The 24,024-nt window shown below is 45.6% G+C and overlaps 1 protein-coding gene and 2 non-coding genes across 7 annotated transcripts in view; all 3 read left to right on the forward strand.

Moving 5' to 3' along the window:
* The window catches only part of UBAP2 (ubiquitin associated protein 2), an 87,484-nt gene that overhangs the window by 50,530 nt on the left and 12,930 nt on the right, over positions 1–24,024 (forward strand). For 3 of the 5 annotated variants that reach the window (XM_055119392.1, XM_055119386.1, XM_055119397.1), the window contains 6 exons: positions 2,384–2,487; positions 8,401–8,466; positions 11,243–11,295; positions 15,587–15,654; positions 17,386–17,575; positions 21,073–21,286. The exons of 1 other annotated variant lie outside the window; for it this stretch is intronic. In XM_055119392.1, the coding sequence (XP_054975367.1) occupies positions 2,384–2,487; positions 8,401–8,466; positions 11,243–11,295; positions 15,587–15,654; positions 17,386–17,575; positions 21,073–21,286 (695 nt within the window). Of the gene's footprint in view, positions 1–2,383; positions 2,488–8,400; positions 8,467–11,242; positions 11,296–15,586; positions 15,655–17,385; positions 17,576–21,072; positions 21,287–24,024 lie in introns of those variants that run through there. One more of the 5 variants, XM_055119405.1, reaches the window with a different exon arrangement.
* LOC129401524 (small nucleolar RNA SNORA66) lies at positions 13,191–13,324 on the forward strand. Its single transcript, XR_008628406.1, has one exon. It is a non-coding gene; the product is annotated as a small nucleolar RNA SNORA66 (small nucleolar RNA).
* Positions 17,679–17,759, forward strand: LOC129401024 (small nucleolar RNA SNORD121A). Its single transcript, XR_008628051.1, has one exon. It is a non-coding gene; the product is annotated as a small nucleolar RNA SNORD121A (small nucleolar RNA).

Consider the following 24,024-nt stretch of genomic DNA (forward strand, 5'->3'; position numbering starts at 1 on the left):
TGAATAGTGAGTTTCTGTGAAAATGACTGTTCTCCTTCCCCCTGAAATGTAATAATGAAGGTGAGCAAACTATTACATAGGTGGCATTGTTTATTCTTTGTATCCTGGTTCTTTTACTTTACAAAACATTTGTCTTTTTCTAGATTTTTAGAGAATGTTAAAGGGAGTTTTGTTTGTTTGTTTTTGTTGTGAGGCCACACCTGGTGGTGGCTCAGGGCTTACTCCTGGCTCTGCTCAAGGGTCACTCTTGGGGCCATATAGGCTTGTGCAAGGCAAGCACCCTGTTCACTCTATTATCTCTCCTGTCCCGAAAGTTAAAGTTTTTAGTAACTTTTTTGGGAGGAGGGCAGGTGGCAGTGGCCATAGCCACTGCTTAGGAGTGACTCCTAGGAGGGTCAGAGGACCATTGTGAGGTGAGGGGGGTTAAGCAGGCCTTACCCTTGTGTTGTGTCTCTGGCCCAGAGCTTGTAGTAATGTTAGATTACCCATGCCTATGTAGATAAGGCTGAGCCCTTTGTCACTCTGATTTTGAGCAGCAGTGTTCTTGTGATTGCCTCCTAGAGTTTTTTTTGTTTGTTTGTTTTCGGGTCACACACAGTGATGCACAGTCCTGTCTCTATACTCCGGGATTACTCCTGGCGGTGCTGGGGGGACCATATGGGATGCTGGGAATCAACCCACATCGCCTCGTGCAAGGCAAACGCCCTACCGGCTGTGCTATCACTCCAGCCCCGTGATTGCCTCCTACGGGCTACCTCCAAGGCATCTCTTTCCTACCTGATTGTCAGTAGACGAAATAAGGATAACAGTACAAGCAGAGGGGCTGGAGTGATAGTACAGTGTGTAGCACATTTGCCTTGCCCATAGCGGACCCAGGTCTGATTCCTGGCATTTCATATTGGTCCCCTGAGCAACAGCATGAGTGATTCCTTGGTGCAGAGTCAGGAGTAACCCCTGAGCATTTCCAGGTATGGCTCAGAACCCTAAATAAATAAATAAAATCAGGGAGCAAAGTGGTATGAACATTGGCTTCAAGTGGTCCCTTGTGAGTTTTGTTTTTAAAAAATAAATTGAATTTTATTGAGTATCTACTAGTGTCATAGCCCTATATTAATGCTTTATAAAGCACAAGTTAGTTTAGTCTTCATGGAGCTATAGCACTGCGGGTAGGGCTTTTGCCTTGCACGCGGCTGACCCAGGTTCGATTCCTCCGTCCCTCTCACCTGAGAGCCTGGCAAGCTACCGAGAGTATCCTACCCGCACGGCAGAGCCTGGCAAGCTACCTGTGGCATATTCGATATGCCAAAAACAGTAACAAGTCTCACAATGGAGACGTTACTGTTGCCCACTCGAGCAAATAGATGAGCAACGGGATGACAGTGACAGTGACACTGAGAGGGTAAATTGTTCAAAATTAAAATTAAAGAAATGACTCTCATAGAGGTTACATGGCTTATGTATAGGAAGCAACTTCTGAAATTCAAAATCTGGAATGTGAATTTATTTCTTTTTGTGGGGGTGTGTATGTGTATGGTCTATTCAATTTCCGGACCACACTGGGGTCTTAGTTCTGGCTTTGTACTCAGGTCAGTCCTGATGGTTCTCGGGGGATCATATGTGTTGCTGGGGATTGCACCCTGTGGTATCTCTACCCCCCGCTTTTTTTTTCTTTAAGTGCTTAAACCACATCTCTGGGTGCTTATATCGGTGTGTATTCTAGTGTCTAGTTTCTCTCTCTCCCCTCTCCCCTCCCCTCCCCTCTCCCCCTCCCCCTTTCCCTCTCTCCCTCTCTCCTCTCTCTCTCTTGTAAAGGTAGGGTAAAGTTTTAAAATTGTCTCCTTTGTTGGGCTGGAGTGATAGTACAGTGGGGCAAGGCACTTGCCTTGCATGTCTGACCCCGGTTTGATCCCCGGGCCCCATGTTGTCTCCTGAGCACAGAGAGCCAGAAGTACATTGTGAACACAACTGCGTGTGGACCCAGAACAAGCAAGCAGGCTCAAAGCCAAGCTCACGCTCTGACACAGGAAGAAAAGACCGATTGCTTGCTAATGTGTAGGTGCATTTTCCGGAGGCACCATCCACTGGCCCTCATTTGGCCTGGAGGGCCCACACCAGGTCCAGGTCCAGAGATAGGCCCTTGGGGAGACGGCCGCCCTGTGCCAGTGTGTGGAAGTCCCTAGAAACCACTGTTCTTCAGAGGGTCTGCATCCTGTTGGCCTCTAGTTAAAGAGGCAGAGGCCGTGTCTTACTTGGACTCTGAAGGGGATTGGGCTTATATGGGAGAAGACGATGTATAGCTGATTATGGGAGAAGACGATGTACAGCTGATTTTGAGCCTTTGCTGGTTGCGTCATTTACTTTTATCCTTTATTTCTACTTCCAGGACCTTTAATCCTGCGGACTATTCGGATTCTCCCCCTGTGGATGGCTGTGTGGCGAAGCCCGTAGTGAGAGAAGCCGCTCAGAATGGGGCAGTTGAGGGAACTGGTAAGTAGCTCTTCTTGTCAGAGGTGTGTGTAAGAAACTCTTACACACACCTCTGGGGCCAGAGAGATAGTACCCGGCAAGTAAGGCTCTTGCACCACATGTGGTCCTCTGAGCCCTGCCAGGAGTGATCCCCGAGCACAGCAGGGTGAGGCCCAAACCTCTGGGGGGGGGGGGGTGTGGTGTGTGTGTGTGTGTGTGTGTGTGTGTGTGTGTGTGTGTGTGTGTGTGTGTGTGTGTGTGTGTGTGTGTGTGTGTGTGTGTGTGTGTGTGTGTGTGTGTGTGTGTGTGTGTGTGTGTGTGTGTGTGTGTGTGTGTGTGTGTGTGTGCGCGCGCGCTTGGAATCAGCCCAAACCTCTGGTGTGTGCGTGTGCGCGCTTGGAATCAGCCCCTTGGCTGGACATTCCGTTTGCATCTTGAGCCTTGTTTTTGTTTTGGGGGTGTCTCAGACTCTAAGCTTGGGAGGCCCCCGGGTCCCTTGCTGGGCCAGCAGCTCAATGTGGGGGCTGAGGGGGTGGTGCTGCTCAGGCTCTTTGGTGTGGGGCATCACGCAGGCCACTCTGGAGGCATCCAGAGCTGACCCGAGTAGTGCCCTGTGGGGGATGGCATGGGGATTGCACCAGGGTAAGGCAAGTACCTTAACCCAAGCAGTCTCTCTATGCTTAATATGTTTACCCTTAACTTCCCCCACCCCCACCCCTCTTTTGGGTCACACCTGCTGAAGTGCCAGGCTTACTCCTGACTCTGCACTCAGGAATTACACCTGGTGGTGCTCTGGGGACCATATGGGATGCTGAGGATTGAACTTTGGTTCACCGTGTGCAAGGCAAATGTCCTACTTGCTGTACTATCGATCTGGCCCCTATTGTTAATTTCAAAGGTGGCATTGTAACGTGCTGATGGAGAATGAAAAACAGGCTGTTGTTGTACCTCTGAGACTATCAGCTTGTTTTTCCTCCAAAATCTCTAATTTAATCATTTTATGATGTCGTGGTATTTGATTTTTCTTTTTCCACCTGCATTCCAAGAAAGATGCTGTTATCAGTCTAAGTAAGTACAAACCCACACTCAAATTTTGGTGCGTCAAAGACGTATAGAATTTTAATAATACTAATTAGAAGGAGAGTTAGGAAAGGATACTATTGTAGTTGCCAGAAATTTGTATTCTCCATTCCTCTGGAGGATGGGCCCGGGGAATTTGCTGGATAAAGTGGTAGCTTGGATGGGTTTGTTCAGGAGCCGGGATCCCTCCAGGTAATTTCCTGGGGCCCCGAGGGTTGCCCCAGAGATGCTGTTGACTGGGGAGAGGGGGTTGAGTCACAGTTGGCCACATGTGCGGTATGCACCTTATGTTGTTTTTTATTTCTGCCTCAATGTATTTGTTTATTTTTGGGTCCACACCTGGTGATGCTCAGGGCTTATTCCCGGCTCTGCACGCAAGGATCACTCCTGACTGGGCCCAGGGGACCATTTGGGATGCTGTAGATTGAACCCAGGCTGGCCGTGTGTAAGGCAGCACCTTCCTCTCCGTGTTGCTCCTCCAGCCCTCAGTCCCTGGTGTAGTTAATAGTGCTCATTTGAAGGCTTGTTAATAATGATATGCATTGAGAGTATATTTATAGCATAATATGACACATAATGAATTATAGTCACCTTTCCCCCAAAGTATAGCTTCATCAATTATCACAAACCATACTTCCAAAAACACATCAGCCCTCGTCAAAAATAGGACTGTGCCACAGACGCAGTCAGTGAAATAGAAATCAAGGGCTCTGCTAGAGAGGTCAGCAAAAGTTATCATAGTTTCATCCCATCGATAACTTCTGTGACACCTGTGCAGGGAAGAACGAGAAGCAAGCTATTGTAGCCGATCGTGGTGCTATTAAAAGATCGCGGCTACTTTATTGCAACACATTCTTCGTGCTTCAGCTCATTCTGACTCTTCAAGACAGATGTAAAACTCTTACACCAAGATCCTGGAAAAGAGAGTAAGGCTTGGTTAAATTTAAACTTGGCATTCGAGTTTAATATTTACGGATAACCAGCGGCCTTGGCTTGGGGATGTGGCTCCGTTGGGTGGCCGAGAACAGACTCTACAGCCCCAGCCCAGAGCCGGTGTGTGCACCCTGCACCGCCGCAGTGTACACAAGTTGGCGCTGGAGCCCGTGTGGGCACCACAGCTCTGGTTTGTGGCCCGGGATCGCTGGTCCTGGAATGTGCAAGCATCTTTACCTAGTCCCGGGCCTGTGCTCACTGCTGCAGCCACACGGGGCCAGGAAGGTCCCCTTTTCCCCTCCAAGTGTCCTGGCTGAGGTGGTCCTGGTTAATGGCTCTGAATTGTTGAAATTAAACAGCCATCTCTGGTTTAGAAACATGCAGGAAAATGGAACAAGAAGAATCTCCACAGATGTTCAAAGATACTAATAAAAGCCAAAACCTGGAAGCAACCAGTTGTCCTGCAGTGGGTGCTATGTGGCGTATTAAGTAACACGAGGCAGGATATTCTGCCAGGTTATGGGAGAAACAGCTGAGTCAAAACTTGTTGGAGAGGGTCTGGAGAGAAGGTGTTGGTTAAAACGCTTGCCTTGCATGGGGCAAACCAGGTTCAATTCCTGGCCCTATATGGTTCCCTGAACACTGCCAGGAGTGATCCTTGAGTGCCGCTGGGAATGCCACATGTACCACCATGTCGCTGCCACACCCCCTGCCCCTCCTAGTAAACCTGATTAGATTACACGTTTTTATAAATTAAAGAAAAAAACAACAAAACATGTTTTTATTGGGGGGTTCTTTTTGTACTCTGCTGTGTGCAAGGCCAGTTCCTTAACGGCCGTGCTATTGCTCTGGCAAATATATATCAAATCATACACTTGGTGAGTAACATTTTATAAATTTAACATATTGATTTGACATATTTATATATCTATACAATATATTAATGAACCTCATAGCAAAACTAGTATTACCTTTATCAGGATAAAGGAGAAAATTCATCATTTCAATAAGAGAAACATTAGATAACACATCACATTCTTGATTTTTGAAATAACCCAGCAAACTTATATTACAAGGAAATTCTTTTATTTTATTTATTTTTTTTTGCTTTTCGGGTCACACCCGGCGATGCTCAGGGGTTACTCCTGGCTTTGCACTCAGGAATTACTCCTGGCGGTGCTTGGGGGACCATATGGGATGCCGGAGATCGAACCCGGGTCTGCTGCGTGCAAGGCAAACGCCCTACCCGCTGTGCTATCGCTCCGGCCCCAAGGAAATTCTTTTTAAATAGAAAAGGATATTTCGGGGCCAGAGCGATAGCACAGCGGGTAGGGCGTTTGCCTTGCATGCGGCCGACCCGGGTTCGATCCCCGGCATCCCATATGGTCCCCCAAGCACCGCCAGGAGTAATTCCTGAGTGCAAAGCCAGGAGTAACCCCTGAGCATCGCCGGGTGTGACCCGAAAAGCAAAAAAAAAGAAAAAAAAAAAGAAAAGGATATTTCTAAACCATAGAGCAGTTATGGTTAGTGATGACTTGTTAGGTTTTCCTTGTCTGGAGTAAGCTCACGGTGCCTCCACTCAGTGTATCAGTGCCTCTGAGTGTGTCTCGTCACGTCTGTGGTGGACGCCCTGACCAGTCAATAAGCACTGGAAATGAGAGGGATTAGGAAAGGGAAGGAAAACCCACCATTTCTGGTGACAGCATTAACCAGTCATAGAATGAATAAGGGAGTTTCAAAAGAGATCCCATGCAAATTCAGTAGATAATTCTGTAACAGAGGTTTCATCTTGGCATACTTTCAACAACCAGAATAGAGGTAAGAGAAAGATTGATAGTAGCCTCAACAAGTGCAAATCTAGGGGCCAAGGATGTGCACTTGCCTTGCGTGGGTGAGTCCCTGGGTCCAACACTTAACACTGTCTGGGCAGATAGCTCAAGCGGTGAATCACAGATCAAGTGGTAGAGTTTAGTCTCTGGTTCCCCCTCTTCCCTCTTCCTCTCTTGTTTCTCTCTCTCCCCTCCGTCTTCCTTCCTTTTTCTCAAACTCCCCCTCATTCTCTCCTTCAAATATAATAGTTGCTTTAAAAAAACAAACATCCAAACCTAGAGATGTAGCTTAGCGGCACAGTGGCTGCCTTACTGGCGTGAGGCTGTGGGTTGGCTCCTGGCACTGCTCCACATGTCCTAGTGGGTCCAGCAGCATGAGTCTCTCCCATGAGGGATATCCCGCATAGGGTGCTGGGGGGTCGAACCCGGGTTGGACATGTGCAGGGCAAACACCATACCTGTTGTACTATCGCTCCAGTCCTTTTCTTTTTTCTTCCTTTCTCTTAGAATTTGTTCAGTCATACATTTGTATAGAGAGTAAAAGAATTCGCGTAGCGAGAACAATGAGGCTCAGAGACTAAATGCCTTGATTTCAAGAACTTACCTATCTAAAGTTACAGTAATCAGAGTGTGGCGCTGACAAAAGCACGGGGACAGCAATTACTCAATAGCAGGTCCAGAGCCAGAGATTTATCCATAGACAAATGCATGGTGAATTGATTTTGGACAGAGGTTCCAAGACAGTGCAACACGTGGCACTGTAGCACTGTCGTCCCGTTGTTCATCGGTTTGCTCGGGCGGGCACCCGTATCGTCTCCATTGTGAGACTGTTACTGTTTTTGGCATATTCAATACGCCACAGGTGGCTTGCCAGGCTCTGCCATGCGGGTGGCATACTCTCGGTAGCTTGCTGGGCTCTCCGAGAGGGGTGAAGAATCGAACCCGGGTCGGCCACATGCAACCAAACGCCGTACCTGCTGTGCTATTGCTCCAGTGCAAATGCCACATATTCAGAAAAAAACAATAATTGAAACAGTAATTAAAAATACAAGTGGATAATAGTTCTAAATGTAAAGTCTTTATATTTGTGAAGCAAAAATGTTTTTTATTGAAAGACGTTTAGAGCAGGCTGCCCTTCAGGCCCGTGGTCTCCCTTGAATGTGTATCTCACTTGCCGTCTCTGTTTCTTAGCTTGCTCCTTCCACTCAGGAGAAGCCCCAGTTCTCACTTGTACGTCCGCTTTATTTTATTTATTATTTATTTATTTTTTGCTTTATGGGTCACACCTGGCAATGCACAGGGGTTACTCTTGGCTCTGTACTCAGGAATTACTCCTGGCGGTGCTCAGGGGACCATATGGGATGCTGGGAATCGAACCCGGGTCGGCTGCGTGCAAGGCAAACGCCCTACCCGCTGTGCTATCACTCCAGCCCCTGTACGTCCGTTTTAACATGGGGCTCCTGCATGGTAACCTTTTCCTAGTCCCTAAATTTAAAATTTTCAGTTACAACTTCTGAGGAAAACAGGGGCAAACGGAAAATACTTTTGAGCTAGGCAAAGATTTCTCAGTAAAGGACACAGTAAATTAGAGTCATAAAAGAATATAGTCATTTTGGAAAGGGAATGAAGAGGTATTAAAGGACAAGGCATAGATTAGGAGAAAATATTTATTGTTTTATTTTGGGGGCCACACCTGGTGGTGCTCAGGGCTTACTCCTGGCTCTGCACTCAGCGATCACTCCTGGTGGGCTGAGGGGACCATATAGGATGCCAGAGATTGAACCTAGGTTAGCTAATGTGCAGAGCAAGTGCCCTCCATGCTGTTGTATCACTCCAGCCTGTAGGAGGGGATATTTCTGAAACCCCAGTTTGAAAAAGGGCTGGAAGAGAATGTATAAAGAACTCTCAGTGCCAACTGGATGATACACTTAAATGGAACTACTATGGTAACTTATGTCACTGTGTGTTAGAGTACATTTCCTTCCCCATAAGTGCCAAGCATGTACTTCTTCGTGCTTTCTATGTTTTCTGACCAGTTTCTCTTGTAGTGAGCATTTTGATTTCTTAAAAAGTATTTTGTGTTGATCCATAGAACTGGCATCGGATGCTCAAAATATAACTCAGGACCTGCCAAACAAAAACTCATATGGACTCAAAGGTATGAGTTAGTATTTAATTAAAAAAATTTTCTTAGTTAAGAATCCTGTAACATGCTTTATATATATTCTGATATGATCCAGACTAGCTAATAAAATTTGTTAATTTTTTTGTAATATGTATTAAGTATTGATCACTTTTGATTATGAAAATGATTAACAGGTTGTCCTTCAAAGGGGCCACAGAACTATATGTTATTGTTTCCATTTTCTCGACATGTTAACTTTATGCTGTCTTGTTTTGTTTTTTGGGCCACACCTAGCAGTATTCAGGATTTATTTCGGGCTCTGTGCTCAGGGATCACTCCTGGCAGGGCTGGGGGACCATAGAAGGTGCCTGGGATCAAGCCCCGGTCAGCTGTGAGTGATGGGTACTGTGTGATAGGCACCCTGTTGCTGGACTATTGCTTCAGCCCCAGTTTTTGTGATAACTTTTTTGAAGGGCACCAGCCGAGAGGCCTTCCTGGGGCTCCAGGCTTAGACCTTTGGTGTTGAGGGTGGTGGCGAGCATGTCATTGAACTCAGGGCCACACTTAACACAAGGCACATAGTCAGCCCTTTGAATGCTCCAAATATTTCTGCTTGCTTTTGCTGTCATCATGGTAGATTAATATTAAAGTGAACACACAGATTTTTTAAATTTAAAGCTAAAAATAATGTATTAAAAGCTACCCGTATCTTTGTCCAGCATTTGTAGGACAAAGTGCCTGAATTTTAACAACCCTCCTTAAAAAATAACATACAGACACACATACATATAAAATATATAAAATTTGGGGCCACACCCAGTGATTGATGCTCAAGGATTACTCCTGACTCTCCTGTCTGGAATCACTCACTCTGTGGGCCACACCCAGTGATTGATGCTCAAGATTACTCCTGGCTCTCCTGTCTGGAATCACTCCGTGGGGGGGCGGGGGGAGTTTCTGGGGACCATAGAGGGTGCTGTGGATCAAATTCAACTCATCCATGTGCTATTTCTCTGGGCCCTGAAATTGAACATTTTAAAAATAGGTTTGGGGGGCTGGAGAGATAGTGCAGAGGTAAAGATACTCATCCCTGCTACGATCCCTGGCACCACATATGTAGTCTACTGAGCACTGCCAGGAGTGACCCCTGAGCACCACTAACGTGGCTCCAAAATCAAAGCAGCAAACAATGGGATTATGGGATTCAAACGTGACCCTATATTCTTTGTGATCCGGTGTTTTTCCCTTTTTTTTTTTTGCCCCACCTGGTGGTGCTCAGGGCTTAACCCTGGCTCTGCTCAGGGATCTGAGGTGGGGCTTGAGGATCCCTCTGATTCTGGGCCTTGACCCTGGGTCAGCCACATGTAAGGTGCACACTATAGGCATTAAACTATTGCTCCAGCCCATAAGGAATTGTGTCTTAACTTTTTTTTTTTTTGGTGGGGGTGGTTGGGGCCACACCTGACTATGCTCAGGGGTTACTCCTGTCTTTGCACTCAGGGGTCACTCCTGGTGGTGCTGGGAGACCATATGGGGTGCCGGGAAACAAACCTAAGTCAGCTGGCATGCAAGGCAAGCACCCTACCTGCTGTACTAGCTCTCCAGCCCCAATTATGCTTTGACTTAATACCAATGAAATTCATATTTTTTTGTAATAAGGATTAAAGTAGGGAGTTTTATATAATGTGTATCTTACTACTTACAAATTTAGGGGAGGAAATGTCTTAACCTTTGGGGCACTACTAGTATTTGGACCCACTCCCAGTGATGTTTGTTGGACTAGCCCTGTCATGTGATGCCGTGAGGTCCTGGTGCATGGCAGGGTGGGGTAAGAGGTGGTGAGGTGGCATGCAGTGCTGGGTACTGAACTCTGACCTTTGATATAAGGCATGAGTCCTGAACCCTGAACTGTGACCCCAGCCCCTACTTCTTAAATTTTTAATTTAATTAAAGTCCTTTCCTTTTCCATTCTGTATGGATTGAGCAAACCTGTGTACCAGGCTGGAGTGATAGCACAGCTGGTAAGGCGTTTGCCTTGCACGCGGCTGGCCTGAGTTCTATTCCCAGCATCCCATATGATCCCCCAAGCACCGCCAAGGGTAACCCCTGTGCATCACTGGGTGTGACCCAACTCCCCCTCCCCCTCCCCCCCAACAAAAAGAGCCACCAAACTGTACCTATTTTATATAAGTAGGCTTAATGTTAGTTTAGGATTCTATTTGGTGGAACTAATACAGAAAGAATACCTCTCTAAATTCAATACTTTAGTGATTTACCTCAAATTAGGATTTAGATCAGTTTTTCCATCAATTAAATGTTGTTTCAGCCTTCCTTTATTACTAGAAATGTCCTCTAATGAAATGTGTTTTGTGCCGTGCTTGGACTTGATCTCAGTGCAGAATTACCAGGAAAGTCTATTGATTTTGGAGTGGGGGCAGGGGGGTGGTCCACACCCAGCAATATAATGTAGTCCTGGCTCTCTGCACTCAGGAATCATTCTTGGCATTGCTTTTCATGTGGGGGCAGGGTTGGGGGGCTACATGGGATGCCCCAGATGGAACCTGGGTGGGCCACGTGCAAGGCCAAATGCCTTACCTGCTATACTGTCTCCAGTCCCTGGATGCTCTTTTGAAACAATGTCAGTTTTGAGGTTTGTTTGGAGCTGATGAGGACCCCTGTAGCCAGGTTTTGAGAGTAGGGGGTCTCTTACTTTTTAAATAGTAAACTAAATTGCTGGTGTGCAGTACACTGGGAGGGAGATGATATTTGACTCTGGTTTTAAACTGTAATCCATGCCGCGTCTCAACAGGGGCCTGGAAAAACTCTGTGGAGGAATGGACGACAGAAGACTGGACTGAAGATGTAAGCTGTCCCCCGTCTCTCTCTTGGTTGCGGGGGTGGGGCATGTGTACTGTGAAGAAAGCCTTACGGACAGGTCCCATTTACCTGCTGATTCTCAGGCATCAGAGCTTACCCCTGTGTGTCACCGTCCATGGCCACGTCCCCCCCCCCCCCCATTTTTTTATTTTAAAGATCTTCACTGTCCTCTGAGTTCAACATAAGGTAGTCCTAGTTTTTTGTTGGGGGCTACACCTGGTGCTCAGAGGCTACTTCCCATTGCTTGGGGGGCCATGCAGTGCTGGGGTCAAACTCGGATCTTGTGCATGCACAGGGAACATACTATCCTTTTCAGCTCTCTCGGCCCCCAACACAAGTAGGGCTTTAAAAGCAAATGTTTAACCTAAATAAGAAATCAAGACGACTGATTAAGTACCATAGTTTATATGATTGTCTTTCTGACCTGCACGGTTCAGAACAGAAGTGTGTACGTGGTGGGTCCAGCACACAGGGATGGAGAGGACAGAGAGGCTAAACGTATTAATGGGGAAAACCGCACAGAGTGACCTAGCCTTGAGCACTTCCCCTTCACTTTTGTGCATTCAAGAAATTTGTTTTTACTTAGGCTTCCTTCCCTTCCTTTGAGTTCTTTGCTCAAGTGACCCCTGAGCATTGCTCCTCAGGATGTTCCTGGTTGGTTATTTTCCCCTAAAACAACCAAACATACTTTCTGGTTAGGCAAAAGAAGGAAGCTACTGATTGGGATTATTTAGTACCACATACTACATACACTAACCATAACCATAAGGTTTTCTGTCACCTGGCTAAGTATTCCTTGTAAAAGTGTTAAGCCATACTAGATGAATTTAATCATTTATGGGTATCAGTGGTACAGGGGACCTGAGAGTGCAAACCCGTAGGTACTTTACCTTACATGAAACAGTGGGCAGTGGGCCAGAATAGACCCTTTGCCAGAGTACACATGAAAAAACATCCAGCGTCATTGGTGTGCAAATCAAAACCACATTCTCACATCTTGAGAACGGCTACAACTAATGATTTTTTTTTTTGCTTTTTGGGTCATACCTGGCGATGCACAGGGGTCACTCCTGGCTCTGCACTCAGGAATTACCCCTGGCGGTGCTCAGGGGACCATATGGGATGCTGGGAATCGAACCCGGGTCGGCCGCGTGCAAGGCAAACGCCCTACCCGCTGTGCTATTGCTCCAGCCCACAACTAATGATTTTTTTTACCACTGTACCACCACTGACATCCTGTTGCTCATTGATTTGCTTGAGCGGGCACCAGTAATGGCTCCATTTTGAGACTTGTTACTGTGTTTGGCATATTGAATTACCCACGGTAGCTTGCCAGGCTCTGCCGTGCGGGCGAGATACTCTCGGTAGCTTGCCAGGCTCTCCAAGAGGGGCGGAGGAATCGAACCCGGATTGCCCACGTGCAGGGCAAACGCCCTACCACTGTGCATTATTTAAATTTTTTTAATTGAGTCACCGTTACAAACCTACTTGGTATCAATCATACAGTGATTCAACATCTACCCTCCACCAGTGTCCCATTTCCTACCCCCTCCCTCCCCACAGCTGGCCACAGCTAATGTTGGTGAGCATGTGATGAGGAAGGAATCTTAGCCCACTGCTGGGAATGGAAATTGGTGTGGCCTCTGTGGAAAATAGTGTGGAGACTTCTTGGTTCAAAAGACGCAGATGTGGATATACTCCTCTCCATTTATCTGAAGGATATGAAAACACTAATCCGAAATGACTTTCACCTGGTGTTCAGAGCATTATTCACATAGGCAGGGATCAGCGTTAAGGCCCATTGACAGGTGACTGGATAAGGAAGTTGTGTATACTCCATGTTGTGTATACTACTCTGCTGATAACAAAAAGGTGAAATTGCACAAACCAGATCTCTAACTCTGCATGATATTGCAGAAGTGAGGGGAACCAGGTATGCTAAAGTAACTGCAGTGATAGAAATGGACTAACTTCACATATTATACTGAGGAGCCTATTCTAGTACAAGATTTTTAAAAAAAGATCATTTGGAGCCAAATGGATGAAATGTGAGATTTTGCTGAATGCAGTAAGGCAGTGAAAGAATCTAGATAGTTCGACTCATGTGGAATGCAAAGTAGTAAGACAAATAAAGTTGAAAAAGAAAAGGGCAATGAAATTAACTAGGTGAATGAAAACTGGTGACTCCCATAGGGGTGGGGTTGGAAGGAATTGGCCTTTTGGGAGTTGTTTGGCATGGGAACTTTGTAGTAGGTGTAATTAATATTGCACTCAGGTGGGAATGATAAGCTTCACCATTGATATTATGTTATATTGTAAACTAATGAGAAATCAGTTTGAAAGAGTTATTCTTCTTCTCCTTCTCCCCCACCTTGTGGGATAAGCAGCGCCTGGAAATGTATTCATAGTAGCTTTACACCCAGTGATGCTCAGGGGTAACTTTTGGCTCTGCGCTCAGAAATTAATCCTGGTGGTGCTCTGGGGACCATATGGATGCCGGGGATCGATCCTGGGTCGGCCGTGTGCTAGGCAAATGCCCTACCCACTATTCTATGATTCCAGCCCGGTTTTATGTTTTTACAGCTTTTGAAAACCCACGTACTCAAATTAAAACAACGACTAGTCACCCTTTTAGAAATGCTTTGATTTTGTAGTACTAGAATTCTTTGCTAAGTGATTGTAGGGGAAACTCTTCACAGGTTAGAAGGTTTACTTTTTTTCTGCTTGTTTTCTGGGTCAGCAGGCAGGTCAGAAAATCAAGCAGGGGGTTGGGAGGAAAAAGACCTCTGTCCAATTCTAGCTGTGTTGACCTTGGACAAGGCAGCTTTCCTATTTTTCATCTGAACATTAAATGTCATGATGGCTGGCTCCGTGCTACACAGGGTTTGCTGTGTGTCAGGCGAGGTCTCAGGATGGATCGGTGTCTGCTGGAGGCCGCACAGATGTTCTCACAGAGAGGAATAGAGAGAGGAAGAGAGGAGAGAGGAGAGTGCAGGAGGTAAAGGGCTTGCCTAGCATGAAGCCAGTCCAGGTTCGGTTCTGTAGCAGCGTCTTGTGTTCATTTCCCTGCACTATCAGGCCTCGCTCCTGAGCCAAAAACTAGAAATAACCTTGACTGCCACTGGCTGTGGCCCCTGAGCACCCCCAAAACAGCACAGAAGGCCATGAAAAATGAAATGATCGAATAGGTCACTGCAATAAATAATACATCTGTGTGAGAAAAGAAAACGATTCCTTTTCCTGTTCATATTTCTCTACTCTTGTTTGTAAGTTGGTGCTTGTTTTTAAGCGGTATTCTTTTTGGGTGTAATGGCAGATGAACTGATGGACTAGGATGTGAAGTCTGTTGGGCGTCACAGTGTTATCTCTCGATTGTGGATTTTTGTTGTGGACTTTGCAGTCTAACACAGACACCCAGACTTACTTGGCCTGCTGCCTCCTTTTCAAAAAAGAAATCACTCAGCACCCCCCTGGAAATGTACCTTCTTCAAGCAAATACTAAAAAGTGCCCCAGTTGGACTGGGGGTGCTGCTGTCTCCTGAATGATTCTCTTGTCCCGTGGGTCACCCACTTTGGGTAATATAGATCTGAAATTACCTTCATCTTTCAATAATTAGTATGATCACTTGTTCTTTCCCTGTAGACTGTTTCTCAGTCTTCTCTTGGTCACTCCTGTTTCCTTTACTGCTTCTTACTTCCCTCTGTATTCTCTTAACTCATGTCGTTGCCTGCCAGTCTTTTGATTATCACTCATGGTCCACTTGGAATAAATTCTAGGACCTCAAAGGGGGACCATATGGATCCCACCCCTCATTAAGAAATGATTAAAAACTTTTTTTGGGGGGGTGCAGAGCCTACGGTACAGCAGGTAGGGCATTTGCCTTGCAGATGACTAATTCAGGTTTGATTCCCGGCATCCCTTTATGGTCCCTGAGTACCGCCAGAAGTAATTGCTGAGTGCAGAGCCAAGAGAAACCCCCAAGCGTTGCTGGGTGAGGCCCAAAAACACAAACAAATATTTTTTGAAACATTTTTGTTTTGCCTTTTGGGCAACATCCTGGCAGTGCTCAGGGATCACTCCTGTTGGGGCTCAGGGGAACATATGGAGTCCTGGGGAATGAAACTGGGACGGCAAGTGTAAGGCAGGTGCCTGCATGCTGTACTCTCTCTGGCCACAGAAACACTACTTCACTGTAGATGACCTTTTGCCTATCAGAGTACTGGTGCTTAAACAGTATGAATAATTTTACTCCCCCCCTTTTTTTTTTCTAAAAAGCTTTCTGAAACAAAGGTCTTCACTGCTTCATCTGTTCCAGCGGAGAATCATGTCACACCCGGGCAAAGGTAAATCTCCCCAATACCTTTTGATGTTACTCTAAGCATAATAGCATTTTCTAGCTTTAGTAAACATTCTTGTTTCTCTTTTTACCTTTTCCATCTAAGGCTTAATTTTATCCTTAACCTATCTGATACCTGACAGTCCATCATTTCAGAGTTGTATCTACTGATGAATTAGTATATCAGTTGCTATTTTATTTTTGTGGCAGAGATTATGCTACACCTAGTTAATGGTGTTCTTTCTTTTAAACCTTTTTAAAAATAGATGAATCTAATACAAATTTCTTACTTTATATGAACCTTACTAGTTTTAACTTACTGAAAAATTAGACATCTTCTGAGATGATACAGAATAATTTTATTTGAAAGCATTTCTTTGCATTTTAGAATAACTTAAAAACCTTCATGGTTTTAAAACCAGTGGTCTAATGAACAAGACCTGAGGAATGAAAGCAGACTGGCACCTACCCTGCGCATTCTCGTGTTAAAGGAGATGATTATAAGACTTACTAGGAAATAAGACTCATCAGAGGTTATTTCTTGCAGAGTGTTCTTTAGTGATTGCTCAGAATTTCTTAATGGAAAGATCATATCTGTTACTTGAGAATCTGAAAGGACTTTGTTCGAAGTGGGCCTGGTGTATTCGGACTCCAGTATACTTGCTGCTGTGCTGTTTCTCATGTAGCTTACTAACGTACAGAGCAGAGCTCCCTTTTTTTGTAGTAATGAAACTTTTGAGGTGACTCACGTGTGATGCGCCTAACTGCCTTGGGTTAGTATCTCTGCATCTGCAGGCCAGATGTCATCTCGGGCCCAGAATGCTGGTCTGCAGCTCCAGCTTGCTTCGAGGGAAGCTGAGGATGAGGAGAGGAGCTCAGGGCTAGGAACTCAGGTTTAAGCGTGAGCCTAGATACGGACTACTGATGCCCACTGCAAACTGAGGGTGAGGGAAGGTGTGAGGGAACAAACTGCCATATAAGGGGAGCTAGGTACTGTTTGGGGCTTGTGGAGCAGAGTTACTCTCTGATTCACGTGTTGGGTAGCTTACGTATCAGGACAATAGTATTTTTTCCCTAGACTTTAGACCATCTATCTCAAATTAAAATATTTGCCTTCCCGGGGGTGTTATAAGGGTGCTAGTTAGTTGAGTATTTAATATTATTTAATATGCTGTGTATTCCTCTCTCTCCCCACTCCCATTAAAAAAAAAATACTCAATGTGATTTTTAGACACATGAATGTTATAGAGTAGAATGCAAAACTTGCAGCAATATTTGCAGTAAATATGAAACTGCCGAGTGATCTGTTATCACCAGGGTTGCCTCATTGCCTGAGAATATGAATCAGTCCTTTTGGGAACATTGGCTTTCCAGAAATGAGAGGGAGGATGGTCCAAGAGAAAGGAGACTGACTAGAGAAAGTGGTCTCAGCTTTTTTGCTCTAGGTCTTTAGACCAGTTGTCCTTGTGCCATTTCCATAGAAGGTTCTCGGTGCACCTTTTCGTTTGCAAAGCTCTGCTTCAGTCTCCGTGCCTGTGTGTGTGTATGTGTGTGTATCCCCTCCACCATACATGATTGATGCCTCCTTTTGGCTTCCTTAAACTCCATTTTTTAAAGTTTTCCCCACTAATTAGCTAATTTTTAGCATGAATTTACTTTATTTAGACTCATCTCTCAGATTCATTTGTTGGTAAGATTTGCTTATGACTCGTTCCTCATTTGCTTTTTGTCTGCTTAGCATTGATCTAGTAGCCTTGCTCCAGAAGCCCGTTCCTCACAGTCAAGCTTCCGAAGTCAACTCCTTTGAAACATCCCAACAAAAGGGCTTTGGCCAAGCCCTTGTCTTCACAAACTCTCAGCACAGCAATCAGATGGCACCAGGGACTGGCAGCTCCACCGCTGTCAACTCCTACCCTTCTCAGAGTCTGGTAAACTCACTTTTATTTCAGTACAAGAAAAATGTATTCTAGAGTGACACATGACTTACCGTTGTTTCCTGAAAGTCAAAACTTCTGCAGTAGATCTCAGCCCGTCCGGGAAACAATGATGCGATCATTTCCAAGCACATATCTGATGATGCCATGTGGAAATAAACTCCTGAGTTTCCTGGACGAAGATCGAACCCCCCTACCCCCCAAAAAAAATTATGATTAGTTGAAATCTCTTCAGTCATAGTCACCCAGGCATCTTTTTTTATTAATGAAGTTTTCTTAGATTTTGTCTCAAAGTCTGTTATTCTGAAGATGTTAAATTTCTGATTTGTTTTTTACTTTATCAAAATGCAAATGTTTGTCATTGTTGGCTTGCAACACCATGCAGAAGCAGTTCTGTCAAATCTGCCAAGGTGCTGAAGTTTGTTTTTGTTTTTAATGATTATTTTGCATTATTTATTTCACAAAATTAAGCTATTTTTCTTAAAGTATCACAACTTTGTAGCTGACCCTTATCATTTGGGTGTGTTTTCGTTGAATATTTCACCTGCTGTGTCAGTCAGACGCTGACTTACCCTGAGAATTGAGCTTGGATCAAGGCGAATTTTTTAGCCACTGTCAGTTAGGGATGTGAAGATAGGCTGGTGGGACTTAAGGCTGCAGCATAGAAAGTGAAAAAAAAAAACTGTAGCTGCAGAATCACCGAGGGAACCCACACAGATGTGTATCCTGACAGGACTGGATACACAGGCCCATTGCATGACCTGACTTATCCTGTATGCGTTTTACCTGAACCTGCAGTTGAGAAAAAGTGTTTGGTGCTGGGTTTTGTGCCACACCTGACTGGGGCTCACGGCTCTCTCCTCCTCTGTGCTCAGGGATCAGCCCTGGTGGGACTTGGGGGACCATGTGGTTGTCGGGGATTGGACTTGGGTTGGCTCCAACAAAAGGGTTTTCTTGTGACTGGATTTTGCTCCCTGCCTTTTGCTCTACCCTGATAAAACAGGGGAACGTCCATGCAGTCATGCCGTGGCTGCCTTCACCCTGCGCACTCAGGCTGTGTCGAGTGTGGCTGTCTCCGGGGCTTGCCTGTTCTGATCTGGACTGTTGGGGTTGGTGTCGGTGCTCGAGGCTGCGTTTTGTCCAGGCATGGTGCCCTCTCTGTCTCGAGAGCATTGTGAGCCCTCTGACTTTGACTTTTTCCTCCTGTGGCTGGTCACTGCGATCATGTCTTGCAGACCTGCTGGAGTCTTGGCCAAGTCCCTCAGAGCATCCATGGGACTTAAGGGTTTTTTTTTTAAATTTTAATTATTATTTTTAAACCAGTGACATTCAGGTGTCTTGCTTTTCATCAAAAATGCCTTGAACAAGCTATTCACCTGAACTGTGCCACTCCTGCCCACCTCCCTCAAGAAAATAATAGACCCACCCAAAAAATCCACGAAATCTCCCTTAGAAGCTGGTGTGAGAATTGCTTGTTTAGTCCATGGAGCAGTAGCGCCCAATCCGAGTGTGCCTTTGCAATCAGTGTGGGGAGCTTTAGTAAAGTGAGGATAAAATAATGCTAGAGTCTACAGAAGACCAAGTCAGATTGTCTGATTTGGGCCATGTGTATGCTTCTTGCACTTTATGCACTGTGTACTCTAAGACACATGTTTTCAAAGTGCCCCATTGACTGAAACTCACAGATGGTAGTGTGAAATTTTATGTAAAGTGGGTTTTTTGGGGGGGGGCGGGGAGGGTTTGGGACCACACTTAGCAGTGCTCAGGTCCACTCCTGGCTCTGCTCAGGGGGATTGCTCGCAACAGGGCTCAGGGGACCCTGTGGTACTGGGCAGGTGCCTTCATCCTGGCATCCTTGGCCATCTCTGCTCAGTACTAGCCTGGGACAAGGTGGTAGTCACTGACTCGGAGATTACTTCGTACTGTGCAGCGCATGTCCTTGATAAAAAATAAGTAAAAGCAAGATGGAGGTAATAGAGGAAAAGACCAGAAGAGAATGATTTATGAGGCCTTTGTAGAGTAAGCCGGCTTGACTGGCTTTGAGCGGATCTTTAGTTAGTTGAGAAAGGTTCATGGGTGCCAAGAGCAAAGTCCCCAGAGTGAAGCGGGCACAGGTCTGTGACCTGGATGCAGGATCTCCCACAACCCCTCATTTGCACATAATGGAAAATTCAGGTTTTTGTTTGTTTGAGAACAACTGAAGTACTCTCTGCTTTGATAATGGCGATAGTATTTATTCCAATGTTGTGGCTCTACCTATTGAGGAAATAGGTCATATCTGGTTCTGACTTAATGAAATTTTTCTGGTAAGCCATGAATGCATGTGTGATGCCAAAAACCGACCCCGCTCAAGGCCTGCACGGTGCCTCTGAGCTGCCTCTCCCAACTCCTGGCAAGTTTCTTTTGACAAAGAACTTACCTTTCCAGGATTCAGTGACTTTAGTATGTAAAACTGCAGTTGATCCACACAAACAGGTAGTTGTAGGTCTCTCTTCTCTTTATCTTGCTCTATGGTGACGCTATTAGCTGGGGCGGTAGTCATCACCTTTTGGTCTGCCTATGTAAGGGATAAAACATTTCACATCAGTCCTGTTTTTGTTTTTGTGTTTTGTTTTGTTTTCTCCCTTTTTGCCACACCCTGTGATGCGCAGGGCTTTGTACGGGCTCTGTGCTCAGGGATCACTTCTGGCAGGGCTCAGGAGAACATCTGGGGTGTTGGGGGATCATATCCAGGCTGGCTACTTGCAAGGCAAGCAACACTACCCTCTGTACTATCGCTTTGGCCCCCCCAGTAGGTCCTGTTCTAGTGATCTCTTTTGTGATTTGTTGATCTATCAAGTGATGGTAACAGGCTGCCGCCCAGTTAGGCTCTTTACACAGAGCTCCCAGGATTGCTCACCACGTACTTACAAGGCGACAAAGCCTTTCCCCCCGGTGTCACAGGATCCATTCTAACCATCAGAGATGTCTCTGTTCCACACAGAGAAATGCTGGTTCTCAAGCCATTATTTATTTCATGTTATTCCTCTATAGTTTAAAAGAGGGTAGTATTTTGATTTTGAACTAGGGACATGATAAGATCAAACCAATTACTTAAAAGTCAGAGAAAAGATACCCTTTCCCTTTACTTATTGAAGGATTACTGGGTTCAGTTAGTCAGTTCTTTTGGGTCGTCATTTTCTTTTCATCTGGTCCTCTGAGCATTGCTATTCGTGGCAGTGCTCAGGGGACCAGTTGTGGTGCTGGGAATCAGAATGTATTTGACTGTGAAAGGCAAGGTCCTTAACCACTGCACTATCTCTCTGGCCCCTGCAGAGTTATTTTCATTTAGCATTTATTCAGATGGTCTTTGCTAATTCAGATAGTCTTATAGTTTGTAAAATACAAGCAAACAAACAAATAAATCTTTATTGAAATACCTGGTGTGTTTTAAAACCTGGGATAGAAAAATCTGTAATGCTGAGGGATTGTCTTGTCTTTTTCTTTTAAAGTCGTCCGTCCTCGGTTCAGGATTTGGAGAGCTCACGCCTTCAGAAATGGCCAAAATCACCAACTCCCAGATTCTGGACCAGTTGAAAGCTCCGAGTTTGGGCCAGTTTACCACCACCCCAAATTCACCACAGAACAGTTCAAGCCCCGCCACGACCACTTCTTCTTGGGACCTCAAAGCCTCTGCCCCCCAGTCTTCAGTCCTGAATCATTTTGGTGAGTGCCTCGTCTGTGCATAAAAGAGAAAGCCCCGGACACGGACCCATGAATGCACACAGAGCTGGTCAGGGAGGTTTCCTTTTTAGAGGAAATTCTTATGAAGTGTCTGAGTATAGTCAGCTTTGTCTCTCTCTCCCTTCCTCCCGATGAGCCACATCCCTGCCTTCTCACTTCGCTTTGTATTATATAATTGACTTCACTGGATATTATCACTGTCATGGTAATTTTTGCTTTGCAGAGGGTATGGTAAAGCAGAGGGCAGAGCAATAGTACAGTGGGTAGGCACTGGTATTGAACACAGCCGACCCATGTTTGATCCCTGGCATCCCCTGTGGCCCCCAAGTCCTGAGCACTGCCAGGTGTGGTCCACAAACAAAACAAACTAAAAAGAAAGTATAATAAAGTTACCCAAGTAATAGGATACACACTTGCTGGTGGGAATTTTTTTTCCTCTCTCTTTTTTTTTTTTAGCTCTGTCAGAATTGGGTGGTCTGGACAGCATTTTTAGCCAGACCCTCGGGTATTTATCTGGTTGCTTGCTTCTAATAGTTTATGCATGCACCGTGATTTAGTCCAGTTGTACTTTCTGTGATTTGTGATTTGAAGAAAAGACCTGTGTAACTTGGTTGTTTTCTAAAGTACCTTACTATAGGCGGATGGCCTTAAAGTGCGGTGTTTCATTAACATAGCCAGGCTAGACTGTATTAAGGAGGAGCGGGGATTTCTTTAAACAGAGTTGACTCTCTGGACTGGCTTATATTTAGGGCTTGTTAAGAGACAGGGAAACTTTTCTCAGCTAAATGAAATGGCTCACAGTGTTGAAAGTATCCACTGTTACTGAGTACTCAGTGTCTGGAGTTTCAAAAAACTTTATTTTTGACATTTTTAGTTGAAGGAAGGGAGCATACTCGATAGTGCATAGGGGTTGCTTCCTGACATGCTCGGGGAACCCTGTGATCTGGTATTGAACTCTGGCCTTCTGCTTGTAAGGCCTGTGCTCAACCCACTGAGCTATCTCTGACCCCAGAATTCCTTTTTTTTTTTTTTTTTTAAATGTTCCGGTGGTGATTACATATATGCCCAGTCATTGCATGGCAAAGCCAGTGCAGATTAGGCAGACACCTGAGTGTGTGAATGCTGTGGGCAGTGAGACTTTGACCATTTTTTTTTGGGGGGGGGGTGACACCCGGCGATGCACAAGGGTCATTCCTGGCTCTGCACTCAGGAATCACTCCTGGTGGTGCTCAGGGGACCATATGGGATGCTGGGAATCGAACCCAGGTTGGCCGCCTGCAAGACAAACGCCCTACCCGCTGTGCTATCGCTCCAGCCCCTGACTTTTTTTTTTGTATTGGTAGTTGAGAACCTCTCTCAGTTGAAGTAGCAGTTAACTTCTCCTGGGACCGGCAGGAAGTCCTGGGGACTGTCCCTGCTCTGTGGCCCGGCAATTGAGTACTCCTGAATGGGAGTGTGGGCATCCTTTGCCTGCAGTGTACCAGCACGCCACAACCCCAGGCTCTGGCCAGGTTCGGTGTTCCAAGTAGCGCTGCAGACAGCAGCTCTGCACATCCAGTGGTGACTTTTTTTTCTGCCCACGTACTAATGAATGATGAGATTCTGACCATCCTTCAGTCAGGCCCACCATCTGTTATATTGGCACACGGGCAAATCACCTACGGTCTCATTTGTTCCGTCTACAGAGCCTTTCCTAACAGATGCACTTCAAAACCTGTCATATTCACTAGGGGCCCGAGTGATAGCACAGCAGGTAGGGCGTTTGCCTTGTATGCGGCCGATCCGGGTTCAATCCCCGGCATCCCATATGGTCCCCCGAGCACTGCCAGGATTAATTCCTGAGTGCAGAGCCAGGAGTTACCCTGAGCATCACCGGGTGTGACCCAAAAAGCCAGAAAAAGACCCTGTAACATTAACTAGCTGACTCTTTAGACCAAGAGTTGTTGCCAACTCTTGTACTTTTATTGTTTGTTTTTGTTCTGCAGGTTACACTTAGTGTAGTGCTCAAGGCTACTCCTGGTTCAGTGCTCGGGGGTCGTTTATGGCAGTACATGAGGGACCATATGATGCCTGAAATTAAATCTAGGCCTCCTGCCTGCAAAGCATGTGCTCCAGCCTGTTGTACTCACTCTGTCCCGCTGTCGAGTCCCCTTTATGTGAGATGCAGCATTTCATATCAGTGGTGAAACATGTCCTGTTGCTGTATCTGGCTAATGAATGAAGTTGGACCAATAATTCCCACTCTGAACCAGTGTACCAGGTGAATCTAGAAACTGTGAATGTGGAATGATTTTCTGAGGGTGAAGCTTTCTAATTATAACAGGAAATACCATAATCAAAACAGATACACTAGAAAATATTTTTTTAAATCACAGTAGAGACAGAGCCAGCCAACCAACGTCCTTAATATAAAGTAAGTAAAACTCCAGGAACCTGCCAGTGCCTTTGAAAATCAGTATAGGTCAGGATGTCAGGCCAGGGCTCACGGGCCAAGCTTAACTGGGCTTTTGCTAATTTGCATCCTTGAGACCGTTTTCCACCAAACTAGGAGAGACCAGAGTTTGATATTAGAGCCTGTTAAAGAACATGCATGCTCTGAGTAGGAGCTTTGAAGTGTTTGTTAGAACTGAAAATATAGTGTGTTCTGTGAACAAGAAATTTGTTATGTTTGATCCTGCAGGTAGGTACGCTTGAACTTGAGCAAAATACCTTAGATAAAA

This window comes from Sorex araneus, chromosome 1 (assembly GCF_027595985.1).
Source record: "Sorex araneus isolate mSorAra2 chromosome 1, mSorAra2.pri, whole genome shotgun sequence".
Classification (NCBI taxonomy): domain Eukaryota; kingdom Metazoa; phylum Chordata; class Mammalia; order Eulipotyphla; family Soricidae; genus Sorex; species Sorex araneus.